Raw genomic sequence first — 18,268 nt, 5'->3', positions numbered from 1 at the left:
GAGATGGGAATTACAACCTGCAGTGACAAAAAGAAAGAACATTGTCCTGTCAAATCGCATGTGTCAGTCTCCGTGTCGTCGTCTACTGGAGGGGTTGAAAGTGCCTTGATTGCGTGGCTAATTTTTCCTGCGGGCGCAACATGTCTCTCTAACTACATCACCGTCTGCCTATGACCAGCTACAAAGCTCCCACTCCAACAGTCAATGGCACCGAACTGGCCCTCAGGATGCTCAGCTCATCCGCATCCACCATTTCCTCCTTTAGGAACAACATTCAGCCCTCAGTCACCGACCTCGTTGGATGGCAATTTCGAGTTCCTGTCACGCCTATCTGCAGCGATATTTTGTCCCTAAGAACGTTCCTTTTGCTTGAGCCTAGCTCTACCGGCCCTCAGCAATGCACGCTGACTGTCACCAAGTACTGGTACCTGTATCACCCAATGGTACGGGAGAGATCTCCAGCGTGGGGGTACCGAGATTCAGCCAATACCAGAAGCGCAGGGACGACCTCGATGTTATCGGTTGATCATAGGGCGCTGGTTGAAGATACTTTGATACACACCCAAGAACGACCTGCTTTTGACACATCTATAATCCCACATCGATTCAACGTCAAATGAAAGTCACTGTCGGCGTGAGCAGGGGTTGAATCTGAACTGTTGGCCACTTTGCCATTCCATCTCATCGCTGCCATGGGTTCCTTACCAGAAACTAGGGAAGTAGCCCTTCGTGCCGCCATCATTCATGCTCACGATAAATACGTGTACAAAAATCCCAAGTCTCTCAAATACCATGAGGAAGCCTGCAAGTACATGCCCGGCGGCAATACACGGACCGTGCTTCACACAAATCCCTTCCCATTGACCATCGACCATGGGAAAGAGTGTTTTCTGACAACCGTCGACGGGCACACCTATGTCGATTTTCTAGGCGAGTATACCGCAGGCATATACGGACACAATCATCCTGTCATCAAACAAGCGGTGGAGTCCGCATTGCAGGGTGGCTGGAACTATGGAGGTCATAACAAGCTGGAGCCGGAACTTGCAAAGATCGTCTGTGAGCGGTTTCCTGCAATGGAGCTGGTCAGGTTTGTCAACTCGGGCACAGAAGCCAATATGATGGCACTTGCTACGGCGCTGGCTTTCACTGGGAAGAAGAAGATTCTCATCTTTTACAAAGGTAACACCAACGTTCTCCCAGAGTCATCTAAAACGGGCTCTTTTAGCTCATGCACACTTCAGGCTATCACGGTTCCACAATTTCAGGACGGACTCCCTCCGACAAAACATCGATCAACCTCCCGCACGACTTCGTCGTCGGCACGTACAACGATGTCCAAGGCACCGAATCGCTCGTCAACTCTCTGCCCAAGGATTCCCTAGCCGCAATCTTACTGGAACCCATGCTCGGGTCTGGGGGCTGCTACGCCGCGAGCAGCGAATTCCTGTCCACGCTCCGCCGTCTGGCGACCGACAACGGCGCGCTTCTGATCTTCGACGAAGTCATGACTTCGCGCCTTCACTACCACGGCCTGGGCAGCCAAACAGGCATAACCCCGGACCTCATGACGCTCGGGAAGTGGGTCGGCGGCGGGATGAGCTTTGGAGCGTTCGGGGGAAGGAGGGAGATCATGAAACTGTACGACCCTCGCGACGGCACGCTCCAGCATCCGGGGACATACAACAACAACTGCTTCACCATGAGCGCCGGGGTGGCGGGTTGCAGACTCCTGGACCCGGAGACAATCAACGGCCTGAACGCGCTGGGCGACCGTATGAGGACGGAGGTTGAGAGCGTGCTGTCCAAACGCGGCATCTCGCAAGGCACCACGATCCCCTCCAGCCCAGTGACGGACGAGATGCACACCACACCAAACCACCCGCAGCGGCCGCCCAAGATGTTCATCAAGGGCGTGGGAAGTCTCATGGCCATTCAGTTCGCGGGCCCGGAGGCCGGCACCTTGCAGGACCTCTTTTACCACCACATGCTCCAGCAAGGGATCTACATGGCGGCCCGAGGATTCGTGGCGCTCAACATTATGCTGACGGAGGAACATGTGGCCATGTTTGTGAGGGCTGTTGAGACGTTTTGCGAGATGTGGGACGCGGAGTTGAAGTGGTAAATGGATAGATGGTCCTCGAGAGCTGGTGCATGGTGCATGTCGCATATTGCATCGGCCACGCAGTGAGATATGAGAGTGTGAACAAAAACTGATACATGCCCTTATTCGAGAAAATTGATCCTACTCCGCTGTCACAGAATTCCATCAAGTCTTCTGTTCGTATACGCTCGAAAGCTTCCTCATACCGGCTACGAGCTATCTCCAGGGCTGGTCTCCACGGAGGACCCATATCCCCTACAATCCGCCTTGTGTCCAAGAGACCAGCTGCCACGATATGCACCTGAAGAGAGCCGGCCAGATACGGGGAATTTTGGATTTGTCGCCAACCGACGAAACACCGCAAAAACAGGCCGTCGACTCTGCAGGGACCACGGGCGTTCTCTACCGCCATCCTGGTGACCGCCCTAACAAACATCCCGGTTCTGACCTCGTGTCAACCGACGAAGCTGGAGCAGAAGCAACACGCTTTGAAATTCGCAGGGTTGGGCTGTCCTGGCTCACCAGTTGGATAACCACACTGTTCCCTGTCCTGATCGCTGTGAACCGACGAAGCTCAGTCAACCCGCGTCGCTTTTGTAGGTTGGGCTGTCCTGGCTCACCAGTTGCGTGAACCACACTGACTGACTGGCCCCTTTCCCCGTCCTGATCGCGTTGAACCGACGAAAGCTCCTCAGTCAACCCGCGTCGGTTTTGCAGGCCAGCAGACGGTATACCGGCCTGTCCGTTTGCACCATCCAGATTGAACACTCCAAGACTCCTTGATTTGAACTTGCGTGCATCGACGAAGGGCAGCAAATTCCACGCTTTTCTCGCGACAGAGAAGACAAGCTGTTCCCTGCGCGCCCCTAGCCAGCCGGCACTGGAGCTCCCCCAGTTGGCATCTCGTGAATCGACGAAGGCGAAAAGAGACTAAAAACACGCTTCGTTTTTGCACGACTGCGAGTGTAGCTTTGGGCCGTCAAGGGCGATCGGCTTTGCACAAAAGGCCATCCATCCAAGGGAAACATGACAAAACGGGGACAAAGTGTGGTTCTCTGTTCGCGCTTCTGTGTGGAAACCCAAACCCGACAGCAGCACGCAGCAGTTCAAGCTTCACCCATTGCGTTTCTCGCCAATTGATTGATTGTCACAATAGAGCATCGCTAGTTGACGCTTTTTGATTGCACACCTCTTTCCGTGTGTTTCTGTGTGTCACCGTGGCCTTTCCAAAGCTTGCGTTTGCATAAGATCCTTGATTTTGACCGTGGACAAACACGTCTTCAGGCATGTATATTTGGATCCACGCAACCATTTCCAGACAACCAGGAGGCCACGAATCTTGCTGTTCTCAAGTAGTTGGAAAAAGGCTCCATAGCCTCGAATAGAACCCTGGTTGATATCACCATCAAGACACCCACAAATCGGCACCCGTCCAGTTGTCACCGACGTCCCCGCTCGAGCCACCGCGAGTCCGACCAAAGTCACAATGAGCACAGTGCTAGGATCTCCCCGGCGACCTTTATCGCAGACAAACGCACCGGCAAATGCAGAGCCGACACCCTTCGAAGTCTTCATTGCCATCGGCAATATTCTGACCTGGCTCCTCGCGGTCTATGTAATTTACCTTCACGTCCAAGCGAGATGGGATCTCGAGGCCCGTCATCGTGCCCAAGTCGAAGCAGAGAGACGGGCCTGGAGCGAGGCAGACAGGCAATGGAGAGACCCGGACCCTGAACAGATCCGAGGGCAAAAACGGAAATTGCAGCAGATCCAGGAAGAGGTCGATGGAGACCAGGGTTGGGAAGATGAGATGTTGGACTGGCACGGTGAGATCGAGGAGAGGGCGGCAAGGGAGGTTGAGGTTGACAGCGACTCTGAGATCGAGGAGCGAATGGAGGTCATGGAGATTCCCAGCCGGCAAGAATTTGAGCGAGATTATGGACAGTTGTGGAGATGGTAAACAGTTGCGCCACTCATTGGCGAGAGTCGTCACAGCGAGTTGTTTGTTGAGGCTCCCCATGTTCTAGGATCTGAAGAAACCAAGGGATCAGAATTGGTGGATTTTTTTTTTGAGCCGAAAATGTTGTGCTGTGGCTTTCAAACTCGTGGGACTCTGTGAGCAAGGAGGACCGTCTCGCCATCTGTGGTATGAGGATATTGCAGGATGATGTCGAGAACAGCGCTCGATGAGCTGGAAGAGATCCAATGTGCACTCTGACAAAGGATGTACCGCAGGCTGCTTTCTTCGAAATGTGGTACGTGGCACGCCATCCATCGATGAGTCTCGCTGAGCTCGCTGGTCCATGGGCGAAGGGGTTGCTGAAAGGTCTGTTATGGACGTGGCTCGATGTGCCGGATGCCCTTCGAGTTCAATGCTTCATTCTAAGGTCGCTGCGAAGACCGCAGTGCCTCTTCCATGAGCCAGACAGTGCGAAGTTTTCTCAACACGTCCATCATCGCCACCAAAAGGCTCCTTTCTTTTTGTCTCCATCTTTCTCTTTCTTGCTTTCTTCAAGCTCCTTCTTTTTCCTTTCCGCCTCGAGCCTCTCCTTTTCCTCCTGTCGTCTCGTCATCTCAATAACCTCCATCCTCCGTTTCTCCACGGCAGCAAGTTCCTCCTCCCTTTGCTTCCTCCTTGCCAGGATACCCTGAAACCACTCTTCCCGTGCAGCATCTTCCTCAGCTTTTGTAGCATATTGGATCATACAGCTGTTCATGGCCAAATGTTGCTCGCGGCAGGTCCAGGCGACGCTGATGGTACGGCCGCGTGCGCAGTCAGCAAAATCTTTGATCACATCGGCGCATTTTGTGCGGACGCGTTTGTGGAAGAGATTGCGGACTTCGGCTTCTTGAGAGGCGGATAGGGGCAGAGGATTGTGCAGGTTATTCTGAGGTTGTGGCCGGCTGGTGGTGGGAGGTGGTTGTCGTGTTGCTTCAGGGATAATAGACGAAGCCATCTCCATTGTTCTGAGTGGTAATGAATGAACGGCGGACTGATCAGTATACCCTACAAATTCGACTGTGATCTATCCATGGCAGGTCTGATTGCGTGCATGAGGTGGTTGATGGTGAGCAAATAAATTGGTCTGGAGAGCTCTACCTCGTACCAACATTGAGAAGCAGGTGTGGAGAAACCTACGGATGCGGACTCGCAGTTTGCACGAAATTTCCCCAAATGCCACTGAATATTTTGTTTGACTTACCACAATCATTGTTCTTTGACCTCCCACCGCACTCTCGAAGCCCCTCTCTCTCCTCAAACTCTCGAGACCGAAAGGAACATGTCTTCTCTCCGCAACGCCGTTGCACGGCGTCCGCACAAGGAACGCGCTCAACCCGCCTCTCGCGAAAAATGGGGCCTCCTCGAGAAACACAAAGACTACTCCCTCCGAGCGCAGGACTATAACCTCAAGAAGAAAAAGCTTTCCCAACTGTCACAAAAGGCCAGGGAGCGAAACCCAGACGAGTTTGCCTTTGGCATGATCAGTCAAGGAAGGGCCGGGTTGGGGAAGCACAAATCCAAGCAGACTGTGGAGGACGAAGATGGGAACAAGAGACTAAGAGAAGGTGTCCCATTGAGCCACGACGCGGTCAAGTTGTTGAAGACGCAGGATGCCGGATATCTGAGGACTGTAGCGGCGAAGGGTAGGAGGGAGATTGAGAGATTGACGGAAGAGGTGGGCATGGACGATGTTACGCTCGGAAAGCTGACGCCGGCCAAGAGGCAAACTTTTCAGGACGATGAGACTGGAAGCCTACTCAGGGGCAAGAAGCGGGCATCGAACGGGGAAGTGCTCCAAGATCAATCTTTCGAGGGAGAAACAGATCAAGCAATGCAAGAAGCTGAGATTTTGGCGACAACATCGATCCACGGCCTCAACGACACAGATGATCCACCAAAACCCAAGTCCAAGAAAGCCCTTCAAGCGGAACAAGACACCCTGAGCCGTTTGCGTGCTGAGCGGAAAAAGAGGAAACGTCTTCAGGATATGCGTGTGGCAAAGCTCGAGGCCCTGAAAACCCGGCAGCGCGAAATCCTTGCCGCAGCCGACCAGTTGGAGTTACAGCGGGCGAAGATGGCGAGAACGGTCGGTGGAGTGAACAAGAACGGTCTCAGGTTCAAGGTTAGAGAGAGAAAGAAATAAGCGAAGAAGGTCCAATTCTGTCACGACACAACAACGAGAGATGGTAATGAACAATGATATCTAAAGAGGGTCTGATATATCTTCTCTTCTGGGACGGAGCCCCTTAGGCGCCCTTCTATGACAAGCAATACCGGATACCGGAATGCTTCTGCTTCACACACCCGCGGCCACAGCCTGGGTGATGACCTTACTGAAATCGGGCTCTCTTCCTAGCAACCAACCCATACCCTCGACCTGCTCTCGACGGAACTTTTGACTTGCCTTCAAAAATGGGAAGAATCCCCAATGTCCGTGGGGCTCGCCAGGATAGACATACATCTTGGTCTTGACGCCATTTTCCTCCCGCAGCACGCGCTCATAGATGATGGCCTCATCTCTCAGCGGGTCCATACCGTCAATCTGGAACAGGGCAGTAGGCAGATCTTTGTGGCCTTTAGGGTGGTTGAAGGGAGCATACCAGACTCCGTCACTTTCGTCCGGCTCGTAGCCTCTCATGAACATATCGATCGCCGCAACAGGCAGGACTGGTGCATTTCGGTTCTGCTCGTACGACAGGAAATACTCCTTGTACTTTTCTGGGACCTTGCCTTCAGGCAGCACCGCGGGAATGACGAGGTACTGGCCAGTCAAAGGGGGCGACAATTTCTCGTCTCGCGCCACATGAGCCAGGACGGCCGTGATGTTTCCTCCAGCCGAGGTGCCACCAATGACAAACCCGGTCGAAGGATCGGCGCCCCAGGACTTTGCGTTGGCCGCAGCCCACTTCAAGCAGTCCCAAGAGTCTTTGGGTGCATATGGAAATTTGAACTGCGGTGCAAGGCGGTACGAGGCTGAGATGCAGACAGCACCGAAGGCCTGGACAAAATTGCGACACGTCTGCTCCTCGCCCTCCGGCGCGCCGATGCAAAACCCTCCACCGTGGTACATGACGATTAAAGGGCTTCCGTTCTTGGGTGGGTTTGTTGGCTGATAGAGCTTTGCACGCAGCTTGGTACCGTCTGCTGTGGGATATTCTAACTCGGTCTGCTTGACCTCCGGCGGAGGCTGGCCCAAGAGTTTCATGGCGTCCTCATTCCGTTTGTCCACCATGGCTTTGAAGTCGTCGAGACTGCTGTAGTCTGGCGGAGGTAGGTTGGCTTTCTCCAGAAACTGAATTGCTTTGTTAGAAGGCAACCGCGAAGAGGTCTGTTCGTGTACAAACCGCCTTGAGCTCGGGGTCTATCTGCCCTAGGGCGAGAAGAGACTCCTTGTCTGTGTACGACATGATGATAGCGGTCGATGTCTGTTCTGCCCCGGGATGAAAAGGTCAGGGGGGCTTTTGAGAGGTTGAGAGTGTAATTCTTTATTATCCTGAAGAATATGACTTTCGGCAGGACGCCTGTCTTATTAATGCATCTCGAATGAAATATTACTTTTGTACCCTCCTTCCGTGTTCAGTCGCGGGGCACGAGAGAATCGAAGAAACCGGTGGATCAGACCCCTCCAGGACCTCGGCATTGTATTACGGGCCGGGCATCTGGAGTACTCGTCTTACCAGTTCTTTGCTGGTCCCTCATTTGAGATTCTTGAGGCGCAGCCCGGACATAACGAGTGACGGGAGAATGCGGGGGTGTTGTTGTCCTGCCCCGGCTATGTCGCGATCCGAATCAGTGGGCTTTGCATCCAAAGAGACGAGAGTCGGACTCTTTCCTTGATTGGCCTCTGGATCCGGATGGATGATTCGACCAATGCCCTGTCAATATCAGCTGAACACCTACCAGTCTTGTCAGCAGTATACCTCAACTCGCTGTGGGGATAAGAGAGGCGTCCAGGCAGCCGGTATACGAGTAAGTGCCTGTCAGCTCAACAAACATTATTGTACGAGGTACCAAGTACGTAGGTAGCTTCTTTTGGATGGTTCGAAACACGTCGAAACGCGAATGTAGGGGGGCGCGAGGACATGGGGCCGTGATTGGAGGCAGGGGTCATCTGTAAACTCATTCACTCTTGTGAATCTTGTAGCTCGCTAGGGACGGAGTGCCTACCAGTAAGTCATACTTCTTAACCTTATCAAGGCTTCAGCTTCCACATTGGAAGGTTCGGCTTCTCACCCTTACTCGGTACGTGGTGACTCGCGAAATACTGAAACGCCGCTGGGACCTGGCTTGACTTCACGTGGGTATGTTCAACGGTCAGCAAACGCCTGGTTCCCCAACCCAAGTCTCCCAAGTTCGACTCCTCCCCTGCCTAGAGAGTAGGAGGTTGTGTGATCGTACCAGGTCGATCGGCAATCCCAGCCTTCTTTTATTGGTCATAATCTCCTAACCTTGAGGTCATCATAGTGCAGGATGATGCGACGACAAGTAGGGAGGAGCTTGGCCCTGACAGTTGTTGCAGCACGGCAAGCCACCAGATTTCTAGCCGCGAGGAACTAGAACAATATCAGTAAAGTCGTTGGGAATGGCCACTCTCGGGGAATAGAACTGTGATAGCCCGGCTGGAGTGGCATCCCGGCAAGCTGGGCGCCTACTGCGGTTTTTGCCGGAGCGTTGTCGACTGGATCAGGGAAGGTCAGGCAGTTTGTGGCACTATTTAGGCAACGCCTGGCGTGGTTTGACGACGTGAACATGGCGGCGCCATCCCGCGGGAACGGGTCAAGGATGTGCTGGGGGGCGTTCCATTGTTTTCCAATCGTTCGAGCACAGCACCGGTGGAAAATGTGAACAGGGGTGTTCAGGGAGGCGAGAAGAGTGGGGTTTGCAAGAAGGAAATCCCAGCAGGAAAGTGATTTGCGAGTAATACGGGGGGATGGGGGCTGAGGAGAGAGGAGAGTAACGGGCCGTCTCGAGTCGAGTGGGAGGGAGGATAGGAAACGCCATCGAGGACCATGCTCGTTGAGAAAGCAGGTGGGAAGGCTGTTGGGAGTCTGTCTGCACGCAGCGCGGTGGTGGTACGGAGTGAGTAAAGAGGGAAAAGGCAGGCCACCCATCACGTCTGGCACATCTCATTGCGGTTTGGTATCGATCCGGTCTGCCTGCTTCTGGAGGCTGCAGTCTGAACGGAGTAGAGTACGGAGTAGTCAGTCTACACCTGCACCTGCACCTGCATCTGCCACCCGGGGGGCCCTTCTTCTCGATGATCCACATGCTCTTGCGTCGGTGGTGTGGTGCGTGTGGGTTGCTTCGAAAGACCAAAGCTTTTTTTGCTACTGCTTTGCTTCTTGTTCCTGCTTCTTTCCACACACCTCATTTTCTCTTCTCCCACTGGAGCAGAAATCCCGCCACAACAAGCCGACGTCTGCACATCCGCACATCACTCGTACGCCACAGAGAGACACAACTTGACTGTCTGTGTCTCTTGGATCTCATTGATTTGATTGCCCGTACTGCTGTACGCCTGGACGCTATCGAATCTGGGAAATCCTCCCTGGGGGCTGTCCCTCTTGTCGCGCTTCCATCCCTTGCTCACACCCCATTGATTGGCTCTCTTTGCACCGCTGCCACCAACCACACCTCTCCCTTGCTACCGCCGCCATTGATTGAATTGATCAACAGCCAACAATAGCAACCACACGCTGGCCCGCGAGCCTCGTACCATCCCGCCTCCTTCGTTCGCTCTGTCCTTGTCCTATCGCTGTCGCCTGTCTATCTGTGGAACCTGGGGAAGAAACTGTCAACTCGCCCTGCGTTGGTGGTATGTTCAGTCCCTCCCATTTGCCTCCTTGCTTGCTGCCATGACCTTTTTCTCCCTGCTACAGACCTGACAATCGTGTCCTAGATATCCCTCGTTATCGTCCTCGGCGCTGGTCCGCTCCTTGTTACCCCCTCGAGGCTTCCCTAGATCTCGCTCACGATCTCTACTCCCAACTTCGCCACGCGCCTTTCAGGCATCCCCCGTTCAACCCGAAACATCCTCCTTTTGCCTTCGTCACGATATCGACTGCTCGAGTCTTCTTTTACCAGATAATTTGCTTCGATCAATGCGCTGACAACTTTGCCTTCGAATCAGGCACGACTTACCCTGTTCTAAGCGACACAAAGTGCCTGAGCGATCATGTTGGCATCTCCGCAGACTATGAACGGTGACCATGGCCCAATGTTGGACAAAAACAACATTATAAATGTAAGAGATGGGGAATCGCTCTACCAAATATGTATCAAACTTCGGCGACGCTTGTCCGGTGTGCCTGGGTTCCGCCCGTACCTCGAGGAAATGGAAGAGCGCGAGGCCGATGGTTTGACCGATCCGGTGTCTTCCCTGTGGCAGTGTTTCAGAAGCGGCCTACCGCTGCTCACCATCTATAATGCTTCCAACCCGGAAGAAGGCGACCTTACTGTTGATACAAGTCGGCCGGACAGAGTAGGCAAGGAAGCAGCATTTCTGTTCATCAAATCATGCATGCAACAGATGAACATTCCGGCAGCTGACACCTTCACTGTGACCGATCTGTATAGCGACAATACCACTGGATTTGTGAAGGTCACAAAACTGGTGAACCGGGTGCTGGACATGCTGAAGTTGAGCGGCAAACTCCACCCATCAACGGACAGTGAAGATTCTCGCGACGGGACGGACGCCGCATCCAACGCTCCAGAGCAGACCCCAAAGACAATGACCCGACGACAATATATCCTAAGGGAACTTGTGGAGACGGAGAGACAGTATGTTCATCATTTGCAAAATTTGCAAGCGTTGAAGAAGGAACTGGAAGAAGTAGGCGCCCTGACTGGGGATGCCATCCACAACATTTTCCTCAACCTTAACAATCTATTGGACTTTGCGCAACGATTTTTGATTCGGATCGAACAACAAAACGAAATGCCAGAAGAGCAACAGAATTGGGGTCGACTTTTTGTTCACTACAGGGATCCTTTCCGACAGTACGAGCCTTTCATTGCCAACCAGAGGAGATGCGAAGCCACCTGCCAACAGGAATGGGACAAAATGGTTGCGACCGCAAGATCCCCATTGACGCAACAGATGCTCGCGAACCCCACAATTCTCAACGGATTTCTCCTCAAGCCCTTCCAGAGGCTGACGAAATATCCTCTCCTGCTGAAGGTATGTGGGATATCATTGACTTGAGAGATCGTTGCTGACCATCTCAGGACCTGCTTAATCAAATAGAAGACCCTACCCTCAAGTCCGATCTGACCAGTGCCATTGCCATCATTCAAGATGTGCTCATGCAGGCGGATGCTTCCATCGACAAGGAAACTCGAGATGACGCCCTTCAAGATCTACAAGAGCGGATAGACGACTGGAAACAATTGCAAATTGCGGCCCTTGGCGAGCTTCTCCTGCTTGGAACGTTTAGTGTCATGAAAGAGAGCGCCATTCGATCAGACGAGAAAGAATATCATATCTACCTCTTCAGCCGGATTTTGGTCATGTGCAAAGATGTCAATGCCAACAAACCGAAGAACAGGCTGGCGAACAACAAACCGGCACTCAGTCTACGCGGCAAGCCCAAGATGAACTTGAAAGGACGGATCTATTTTGCCAATGTCACCCAAGTCATCCCTACGACAAGTCCCGGAAATTATTGCCTACAGATTTCATGGAAAGGCGAATCAGGGATCGAGACGTTCAACATCAAATTCAAAAACGACGACACACTGCAAAAGTGGCACAACTTGATTGAGACTCAACGGTCGGCATGCATGCTAGAGTCGAAGACAAGAGGCATTTCGGAAACTCATCTCCTTTCCTTGCAGGGAGCGAACCTAGAAAATCCATATCTCGCTCAGGATGAGGACGACGATTACAACAGACTTTCCAGCACAACTTATGGTGGAACTGATGTAAATGGATATTCCGAATTCAGCATGAGCAGAAACGCCTCAAGTACGAGTCTTCGGTCACGGTCCGCCACGGGAGGCAGCGGAGGCAGTGGTCCCCAAATGTCAGCTAACCGCATGCGAGTGCCGACTGGCGAAATAGGGGCACTTTCACTGAACACTCGAGGACTTCCCACAGCGTCTCCGCAAGAATTCAACGGCGGCTCATATTTCTCTCCCATTGACCGGGATACGCCGCCGGGGTCATCAATGTCGGCTCGCTCGAGTTCACAATCTGCCTTTGCGGGATATCACCGAGGGACTACTCCAGTGGGCGGGGGCATGCACCCTCCAGAGTCACATCGAAACACTGCTCCCGCCATGGCTCGAAACCCCAACGGCCAAACAAGTGGAAATCCATATCTGGCCAACGGCCGAAGTCGAGGACAGTCATCTGGCCCAGGAATGCCGGTACCTCGCATGCGATCTGCGAGCAGTCCTGATGTGCACCCAATGGTTCAACAAAGTCGCAAGTACACTTCGACCGAGCATGTCCCAACCGTACCACCTATACCCGCTCATATGGCCAAACAGATGGCTCCTCCAAGCAGGAGTCAGAACAATTCACCTATTAACGCACCTCCCTCACGAGGAGGCACTCCACATCAACAATTTGGGCTGCCCTCTGCGCCGCGCCCTGCCATGCCAGGTCACGGTTATAGTTATGATCCATCGTATAACATTGATCCTAGGCGACCTGGACATGCACCCTCACTCTCGCAAGGTCGGGCTTTCTCGCCTCCGGTATCGTCGCCCTCGAGCGATGGTGAACCGTATATCCCCAGTCAACTCAAAGCCAAAGTCTGCTTCGATGAGAACTATGTCTCGATGATCATCGCCAGCAACATTCAGTTCAGATCGTTGGCCGATCGTATCGACGCGAAGCTAGCACGGTTCACGAATCATTCTATTGCTTCCGGGTCTGTTCGGTTGCGCTACCGCGACGAGGATGGCGATTTCATTCTTATCGACAGTGACGAGGCGGTTCATGAAGCTTTGCTAGACTGGCGTGAGACGCATGCTGCGAATTCGGCGAATCCGCAAAACGCAGAGCTGTTGTTGTTTGCACATGCTACCCATGGCGAGTCCATAGTGAATGGTTGAAATAAGAGCAAGATTCTGCAACGTGCAAAATCCGACAGCTCAAGTCTTCGACCAGAAGTAGCCTCTTCGAAGTCGAGGAGTTTGCCAATCCTGTTTACAGCAAACGGCCGAGGTCACTATAAGGCAGCAGCGCCTCATTCTCATACAGGCATCTATACACCCTCCTGAGGAGATTGACATGCCGGGCCGACTAATCACATCCCTAGGAACAGGGCCAAGAGTACATTGAGACGAGCTATGATGTGACGGGTTATGATGTTGGATATGGTTAAGGAACAAGGGAATGAAGGGAGTACAGAGGAACGGCGATGCGGCTGCGAATTAAAGATATTGAAGTCCAGTGGAGGACAAGAGGTGGCGCATGTGCATAGGAGTGAGATTACTCAATATCTCTATCGATACCTGTTGTCAGAAATTGGCAATATATTATCATCGTCTCCTTTGTTGCCCAGAGAGGATATAAGCTGAATACTTCTGAATTGGTGTCACCAGGTGTGGTTCAGATGAGGTCATATGTATGTTCATAAAATCCCGTCGCCATCCAGCAAGTTGACAAGCCTTACCTGCAAGGACCTGCTGGGGTCTCAAGGGGTGGCCGATGCCCTTCACATACTTGTATTCTGTATAGTGTTTGCTAAGATAAGACCGAAGGTTCGAGACTCAGGTCCTTTGAGAGACCCAATAAAGTCTGTATTCAGGCATATATACACTAGCTGGACGGAAGTCAGATAGCTATCACCTGGCGCCGTTCGAGAGTCGAGGTATATATAGACAGTCATGCAGTGGCCTGTAACTGGCACAGAGATTGTCTACTTCAGTAGGAAGTAAGGCACAGCGAGAAGGGAGCGCACAGGAGCGAGACGGGCGTTGGCAGAACCGGGAGTCAGCGAGGTTTTTGACACTGGAGGGAGGCCCCCGAATCATCACGACTTCTCGTCCTCGTCAAAGCGATGATGCACGTCGACGATTTCGTCGTCGCTTCGGCCCTGGGACCCAATCTTCCTCCCCTGCGCATCGTGCTCCCTGTCCCACGCCTCCAGCTTGTCCAGGGCCACCTTGACGAGCTTGTGCGTGACCTCGCCGCCGTGCAGGAGCACCTTCTCGTGGCGGACGCGGTACCCCCGCCAGCGGGGCAGCAGGTGCACCCACAGCAGGTAGTAGACGGCGCAGGCGACCAGGATGCCGATCCCCGTCACCACGTACGTGGCGTACCAGAAGCTGACATCGCCGCCCGTCGCGCCCCCCGTCGGCGGGTACCACGGCATGATCAGCATGTACAGGTTGACCGCGATGGTGAAGAGCACGGCCACGTGCCACGCCCGGAAGCGGTACGCCTTGGACGGTTGCGGCACGTTGAGCTGCTTGCGCTGGTACCGCACGCAGTAGATCCCCACCGCCATCAGGAAGTTGAAGAAGGAGGATGGGTAGTTGGCGAGGTCGACGACGAAGTTCTGGAGGAAGGGGGAAAAATGATAAGAGTCAGTCAAATGGTTTTCCGATCTTAGTGTGTTATATCCAAAGGGGCGAAAATGGGATATTTTTGGACTTACAAAGGCGTCGCCTGCGGGAGGCGCGAGGATCATGAGCATCGTCAACGCCCATTTGACAACGTATGGCCCCAGCGGAGTGCCGAAGGGTCGAGTGCTGACCCAGAAATCGGGAAATGGGAGAGTTCCCTGGCTATCCACGGAAGTCAGTACGGCGACCTCGATGTTTTTGGAGGCAGTAGAGGGATCCAACGAGGGTTGAACATACCGACCACACTCTCTGATCAATCTGGACTGACCCAGCAGCACTGCAATCAGATTGCCAAATGCGCTCATGGCGATCAGAAAATTGAGACCCCTGACTGCTCCGCTCGACCCAAAGACGTGTTGGAAGAACAGACTAGCCGCAACTTGCGACGACTTGACCAATTCTTCTTTCGGCACCGCCGAGAAATATGCGATATTGGCCAGCACATAGAGTGTCGCCACGATCAGGAGTGACAGGCCACCCGAGTTGCGGATGGAACGGACAGGGTTCTTGACTTCATTCACGACATTAAAAGCATTCTCATAGCCGGCATACGAGAAGATGATCTTCACCAGGGCGTTGGTCACGCCGTATGCCGAAGCCGAGGTGCCTTCAAAGCCGGAGAATGCGTTGCGGAAGTTGGCATGGGGATCTGGGACACGGGAAACATTCCCGCCGAGGACGACCAGGCCGGTGATGGCAACAAACACCAACGTCAGTAGCTTGACGAGACCGATGGCGTTTGAGAGACGGTAGGACCAACGAGTCGAGAAGGCCACAAAGAGGAAGGCCACGGTGTATCCTGCGACGGCCACGCCTTTCAGTTCCCACGCCGTCGGAGTGGCCCCGTTGATACGGTACAGGTACTGTGCGAGGACGATCGCGTTCGAGGCGCTGAAGGAGAGCAGCACAGACTGAATCGCAAAGGTGACGGGGAAAAGGTATCGAGGACGGGGGTAAGCCTGTTCCAAATAGACGACTTCACTGCCAGAGCGGTTCGGAAAGTAGCTGGCGAATTCCAGGTAGACGGATAGAGAAGCTCCAGCAATGAGGAAGCCAATGAACCAGTAGATCAGCGCAAGGCCCACGCTGCCGGTACCCTTGAGAATCGTCGACGGTGTCGAATAGACTCCCGTGCCGACCATCTTGGAGAGGTTGAGGAAGAGAATGGTGACTTGACCGACATGGTAGCCGAGGGGTGAACGGGTCTCGACCGGGGCGCCGGACACTTCCTGGTAAGAAGGCTCGTTGCTGTTCTCCCCCTTTTCGACCGCATACTTCAGGTTCCCTTCTGCGAGGAAGGTTGTGGTGTTGAGATCGTTCTGCTCATGAACAAGGCTGGGCGAGTCTGCTCGCTTTCTCCACTTCAACGAGACCATCTTTTCAATGGGTCATGTATATCACCCAGCAGCCGAACCGTACAAGCCTGCATTTCGTCGCAGGAGGGATCCTTTGTAGGCACACTCTTATATGAACAAGTTCCTCCCTTGATCGTGACTAAAGAAATTGCACTTGCGCAATTGCGTGGCGATATGCTGAGAGCACTCCACCATGCAGAGGGTGTCATCGACGGCGCGACTCATGCACGATTGCCGTGCTTTGCAGGGGTGATGGCGTCGTTAGACATCCTCATTAGTCCCTGTGGCAGTTGTCAATCTCGGCATGCACCAGTGTGTGCTGCAACGACGTGCTCAACGTAGCAGATGGTGCAATATGCCGACATCTGATCTTCATACCCTTCAGAACCTGAAAACCACGGACGTCCATCTACCCTTCTTATGGGGTGGAATGCGTCCAGTCTAGAAGACACGGCAAGAGACAGGAGCCGCCGAATGGAACTATTGATGTAAGAAATCTCTGTTGCTCCGCCAAATCAACCTATGATGGTGGCATCGCCGAAGTGCCATGCGTTGAAGGGCCGTCAATGAGCGATGTTCTATTGAGTGGCCTTCAGAGATCCATTACTAGCGCTTCGCACATACGGCTCCAACGGGAAGACCTGCCTATCCGGGGTCACGCCATGGTACAATTGCGCCCACTTCGATTTCAAAGCGTTCGGTGTCTCCCAACAATATTCCGGGTCGCGAAGCCAGAGGCGAACGAGGTGGCGTCTGCCAGCAGTTGTTAGTAAAGGATCCTCCAGAAGTCAACCTATGAGACTTACTGGCGCTCTTCGGTGTCCTTGAAACCGTCACGAGCGTGGAAAACCGCCAAATTATTCACGTACTGGATATCGCCTTGTTGAAAATCCAGCTCAACGTTGAAGCGCTCTCCGAGGAAGTGGATTGCATCTAGTGCTTCAGCTTGTGCTTCTGTGATCGGCGGGATTGCCGTTGAACGGGGTAGGGCTCCAAACCCCGTGAAGTATCTTCGAGCATATTGCAAGAGGACGCGCTCAGGGGTCTGGGCTGTGGCCGGTTGATGAAACAGAAGGGGTTTGGCTATAAAAGGTTGCTCAGAGTTCCCAAAGTTATCGGCGATCCAGTCCTGGGATAGCGTCTCAATGAGGTCGGGCCTGGTTGCGGCCAATTCATTGTAGACTCGCCAAGTGCTTGCCAGCCTGCTTTTGCCTCCTTCAGCGGCCGGGCTCAGGCAAAACAACGAGACAATGTCGCCGGTGTCGGTATGGAACACTTGCTTGTCGGCGGTGTAAGCGGGGGCACCAATGCTGGCCTTCTCCTTGCTTGCGCTAAGATCTTTGATGTGACTGAGAACTACATCCGCTGGCTCACCGTTATAGCGACTGTCTTGGCGTGCTCGTAGAGGAGCAATGTGCGAGGAAAGGCCAGCATAAAGGATGATGTTGTCCTCCCGGCCATATCGCGTGACGGGAACGCCCCTGACAACTTTGAACCCATGGCCGAAATGCAGTTCATGTGAGATTCCACGAAGCTCAGAGTGCAGTTTCGGTAGAGGAAAAGTCGACTGGTCAATGTAGCCAAGTGGCTTATTCAAAGCTATAACAGCGTCAGTACAACGGCTCTTGACATCCGGTCTACTAACATTTAAAATGTTCGAGGGCATGTTCTAGTTCCTCGATATGCTCGGGTTTCAGGACAAAGTTCCAGTCATATTCTCTTGGAATGGAGGCTCCCTCCCACACCAAATCTGACTTTAACTGTTGCGGGAAGCCTGTAGGCAGGGTTTTGGTCGCAAGAGCCGCCTCGCCTGCAAGCCTGCGCTTCACCCGCGCTTCGTACTTGTTGAGCTCCGGCGTGTACTGGATGTCAGGCTGCCGTGCTATTGCTACCGCTACCGCCGCCATGTCGATGTTGCGATGCAGACGGTACTCACCATTAGCACGGAAAAGACAGGTTTATATCGACGATTTTGATGACGCCATCAAACAGATCAATGGCGTAGCACGAACGGGCTGAGACCCTTTGATTACATACAGCCAGTGAGGTAGGTGAACACAAACAATTACCGTGTAACAGATACGGCAGATCTTGGGGATGTCCACACTGCCCGGGGCTGGAGCTCTTGGGAACAAATGTCCCGGTAGCTCTGCACGCGATGGAGCCGTCGAGGTCGAGAGATGCTTTCGGGGCGTTTGATGCCAAGATTACATCTAAAAGCGG

General features: G+C 53.4%; 8 protein-coding genes across 8 annotated transcripts; 4 read left to right on the top strand and 4 right to left on the bottom strand.

Annotated features, from left to right (window-relative positions):
* The first annotated feature begins 4 nt into the window (after nt 1-4).
* PV07_01308 (uncharacterized protein) lies at nt 5-2,262 on the top strand. The gene is made up of 2 exons (XM_016387820.1): nt 5-1,182; nt 1,245-2,262. Exons 1-2 carry the CDS (start codon nt 693-695, stop codon nt 2,123-2,125), a joined length of 1,371 nt encoding a protein of 456 aa, XP_016254748.1. The 5' UTR covers nt 5-692; the 3' UTR covers nt 2,126-2,262.
* A 343-nt stretch (nt 2,263-2,605) lies between these two features.
* On the bottom strand, nt 2,606-5,172 carry PV07_01306 (uncharacterized protein). Its single transcript, XM_016387818.1, has one exon. The coding sequence runs from the start codon at nt 5,065-5,067 to the stop codon at nt 4,558-4,560; it is 510 nt and encodes a 169-aa protein (XP_016254746.1). The 5' UTR covers nt 5,068-5,172; the 3' UTR covers nt 2,606-4,557.
* On the top strand, nt 3,591-4,064 carry PV07_01307 (uncharacterized protein; the record flags this gene model as incomplete). Its single annotated transcript, XM_016387819.1, has 1 exon — nt 3,591-4,064. The coding sequence occupies one exon, from the start codon at nt 3,591-3,593 to the stop codon at nt 4,062-4,064; it is 474 nt and encodes a 157-aa protein (XP_016254747.1).
* A 130-nt stretch (nt 5,173-5,302) lies between the features above and the next one.
* On the top strand, nt 5,303-7,258 carry PV07_01305 (uncharacterized protein). The gene has a single exon (XM_016387817.1). It carries the CDS (start codon nt 5,386-5,388, stop codon nt 6,247-6,249), a length of 864 nt encoding a protein of 287 aa, XP_016254745.1. The 5' UTR covers nt 5,303-5,385; the 3' UTR covers nt 6,250-7,258.
* PV07_01304 (uncharacterized protein) lies at nt 6,291-9,178 on the bottom strand. The gene is made up of 5 exons (XM_016387816.1): nt 8,759-9,178; nt 8,505-8,659; nt 8,274-8,397; nt 7,451-8,217; nt 6,291-7,398 (listed from the first exon to the last, which is right to left on the bottom strand). The coding sequence occupies exons 4-5, from the start codon at nt 7,511-7,513 to the stop codon at nt 6,403-6,405; spliced, it is 1,059 nt and encodes a 352-aa protein (XP_016254744.1). The 5' UTR covers nt 7,514-8,217; nt 8,274-8,397; nt 8,505-8,659; nt 8,759-9,178; the 3' UTR covers nt 6,291-6,402.
* Nucleotides 9,179-9,463: 285 nt separating this feature from the next.
* Nucleotides 9,464-13,830, top strand: PV07_01303 (uncharacterized protein). Its single transcript, XM_016387815.1, has 3 exons — nt 9,464-9,921; nt 10,006-11,289; nt 11,337-13,830. Exons 2-3 carry the CDS (start codon nt 10,282-10,284, stop codon nt 13,170-13,172), a joined length of 2,844 nt encoding a protein of 947 aa, XP_016254743.1. The 5' UTR covers nt 9,464-9,921; nt 10,006-10,281; the 3' UTR covers nt 13,173-13,830.
* A 57-nt stretch (nt 13,831-13,887) lies between these two features.
* PV07_01302 (uncharacterized protein) lies at nt 13,888-16,066 on the bottom strand (the record flags this gene model as incomplete). The annotated part of the gene is made up of 3 exons (XM_016387814.1): nt 13,888-14,623; nt 14,723-14,852; nt 14,928-16,066. The coding sequence occupies 3 exons, from the start codon at nt 16,064-16,066 to the stop codon at nt 14,096-14,098; spliced, it is 1,797 nt and encodes a 598-aa protein (XP_016254742.1). The 3' UTR covers nt 13,888-14,095.
* A 478-nt stretch (nt 16,067-16,544) lies between these two features.
* Nucleotides 16,545-18,171, bottom strand: PV07_01301 (uncharacterized protein). Its single transcript, XM_016387813.1, has 3 exons — nt 17,691-18,171; nt 16,852-17,644; nt 16,545-16,798 (listed from the first exon to the last, which is right to left on the bottom strand). Exons 1-3 carry the CDS (start codon nt 17,950-17,952, stop codon nt 16,624-16,626), a joined length of 1,230 nt encoding a protein of 409 aa, XP_016254741.1. The 5' UTR covers nt 17,953-18,171; the 3' UTR covers nt 16,545-16,623.
* Nucleotides 18,172-18,268: the final 97 nt, after the last annotated feature.

Source organism: Cladophialophora immunda (assembly GCF_000835495.1).
Source record: "Cladophialophora immunda strain CBS 83496 unplaced genomic scaffold supercont1.1, whole genome shotgun sequence".
Taxonomy (NCBI): Eukaryota; Fungi; Ascomycota; class Eurotiomycetes; order Chaetothyriales; family Herpotrichiellaceae; genus Cladophialophora; species Cladophialophora immunda.
The sequence above is the reverse complement of the archived record's forward strand: the minus strand, read 5'-3'. Positions and strand labels throughout refer to the sequence as shown.

Coding starts and splice junctions, on each gene's coding strand:
- PV07_01308 (XM_016387820.1), top strand. CDS start 693: ATGGGTTCCTTACCAGAAACTAGGGAAGTAGCCCTTCGTGCCGCCATC. Junction 1,183..1,244: donor GATTCTCATCTTTTACAAAG/GTAACACCAACG, acceptor TGCACACTTCAG/GCTATCACGGTTCCACAATT.
- PV07_01306 (XM_016387818.1), bottom strand. CDS start 5,067: ATGGAGATGGCTTCGTCTATTATCCCTGAAGCAACACGACAACCACCT.
- PV07_01305 (XM_016387817.1), top strand. CDS start 5,386: ATGTCTTCTCTCCGCAACGCCGTTGCACGGCGTCCGCACAAGGAACGC.
- PV07_01304 (XM_016387816.1), bottom strand. CDS start 7,513: ATGTCGTACACAGACAAGGAGTCTCTTCTCGCCCTAGGGCAGATAGAC. Junction 7,399..7,450: donor TAGACCCCGAGCTCAAGGCG/GTTTGTACACGA, acceptor AAAGCAATTCAG/TTTCTGGAGAAAGCCAACCT.
- PV07_01303 (XM_016387815.1), top strand. CDS start 10,282: ATGTTGGCATCTCCGCAGACTATGAACGGTGACCATGGCCCAATGTTG. Junction 11,290..11,336: donor AATATCCTCTCCTGCTGAAG/GTATGTGGGATA, acceptor TGACCATCTCAG/GACCTGCTTAATCAAATAGA.
- PV07_01301 (XM_016387813.1), bottom strand. CDS start 17,952: ATGGCGGCGGTAGCGGTAGCAATAGCACGGCAGCCTGACATCCAGTAC. Junction 17,645..17,690: donor TGCCCTCGAACATTTTAAAT/GTTAGTAGACCG, acceptor ACGCTGTTATAG/CTTTGAATAAGCCACTTGGC. Junction 16,799..16,851: donor AAGGACACCGAAGAGCGCCA/GTAAGTCTCATA, acceptor AACTGCTGGCAG/ACGCCACCTCGTTCGCCTCT.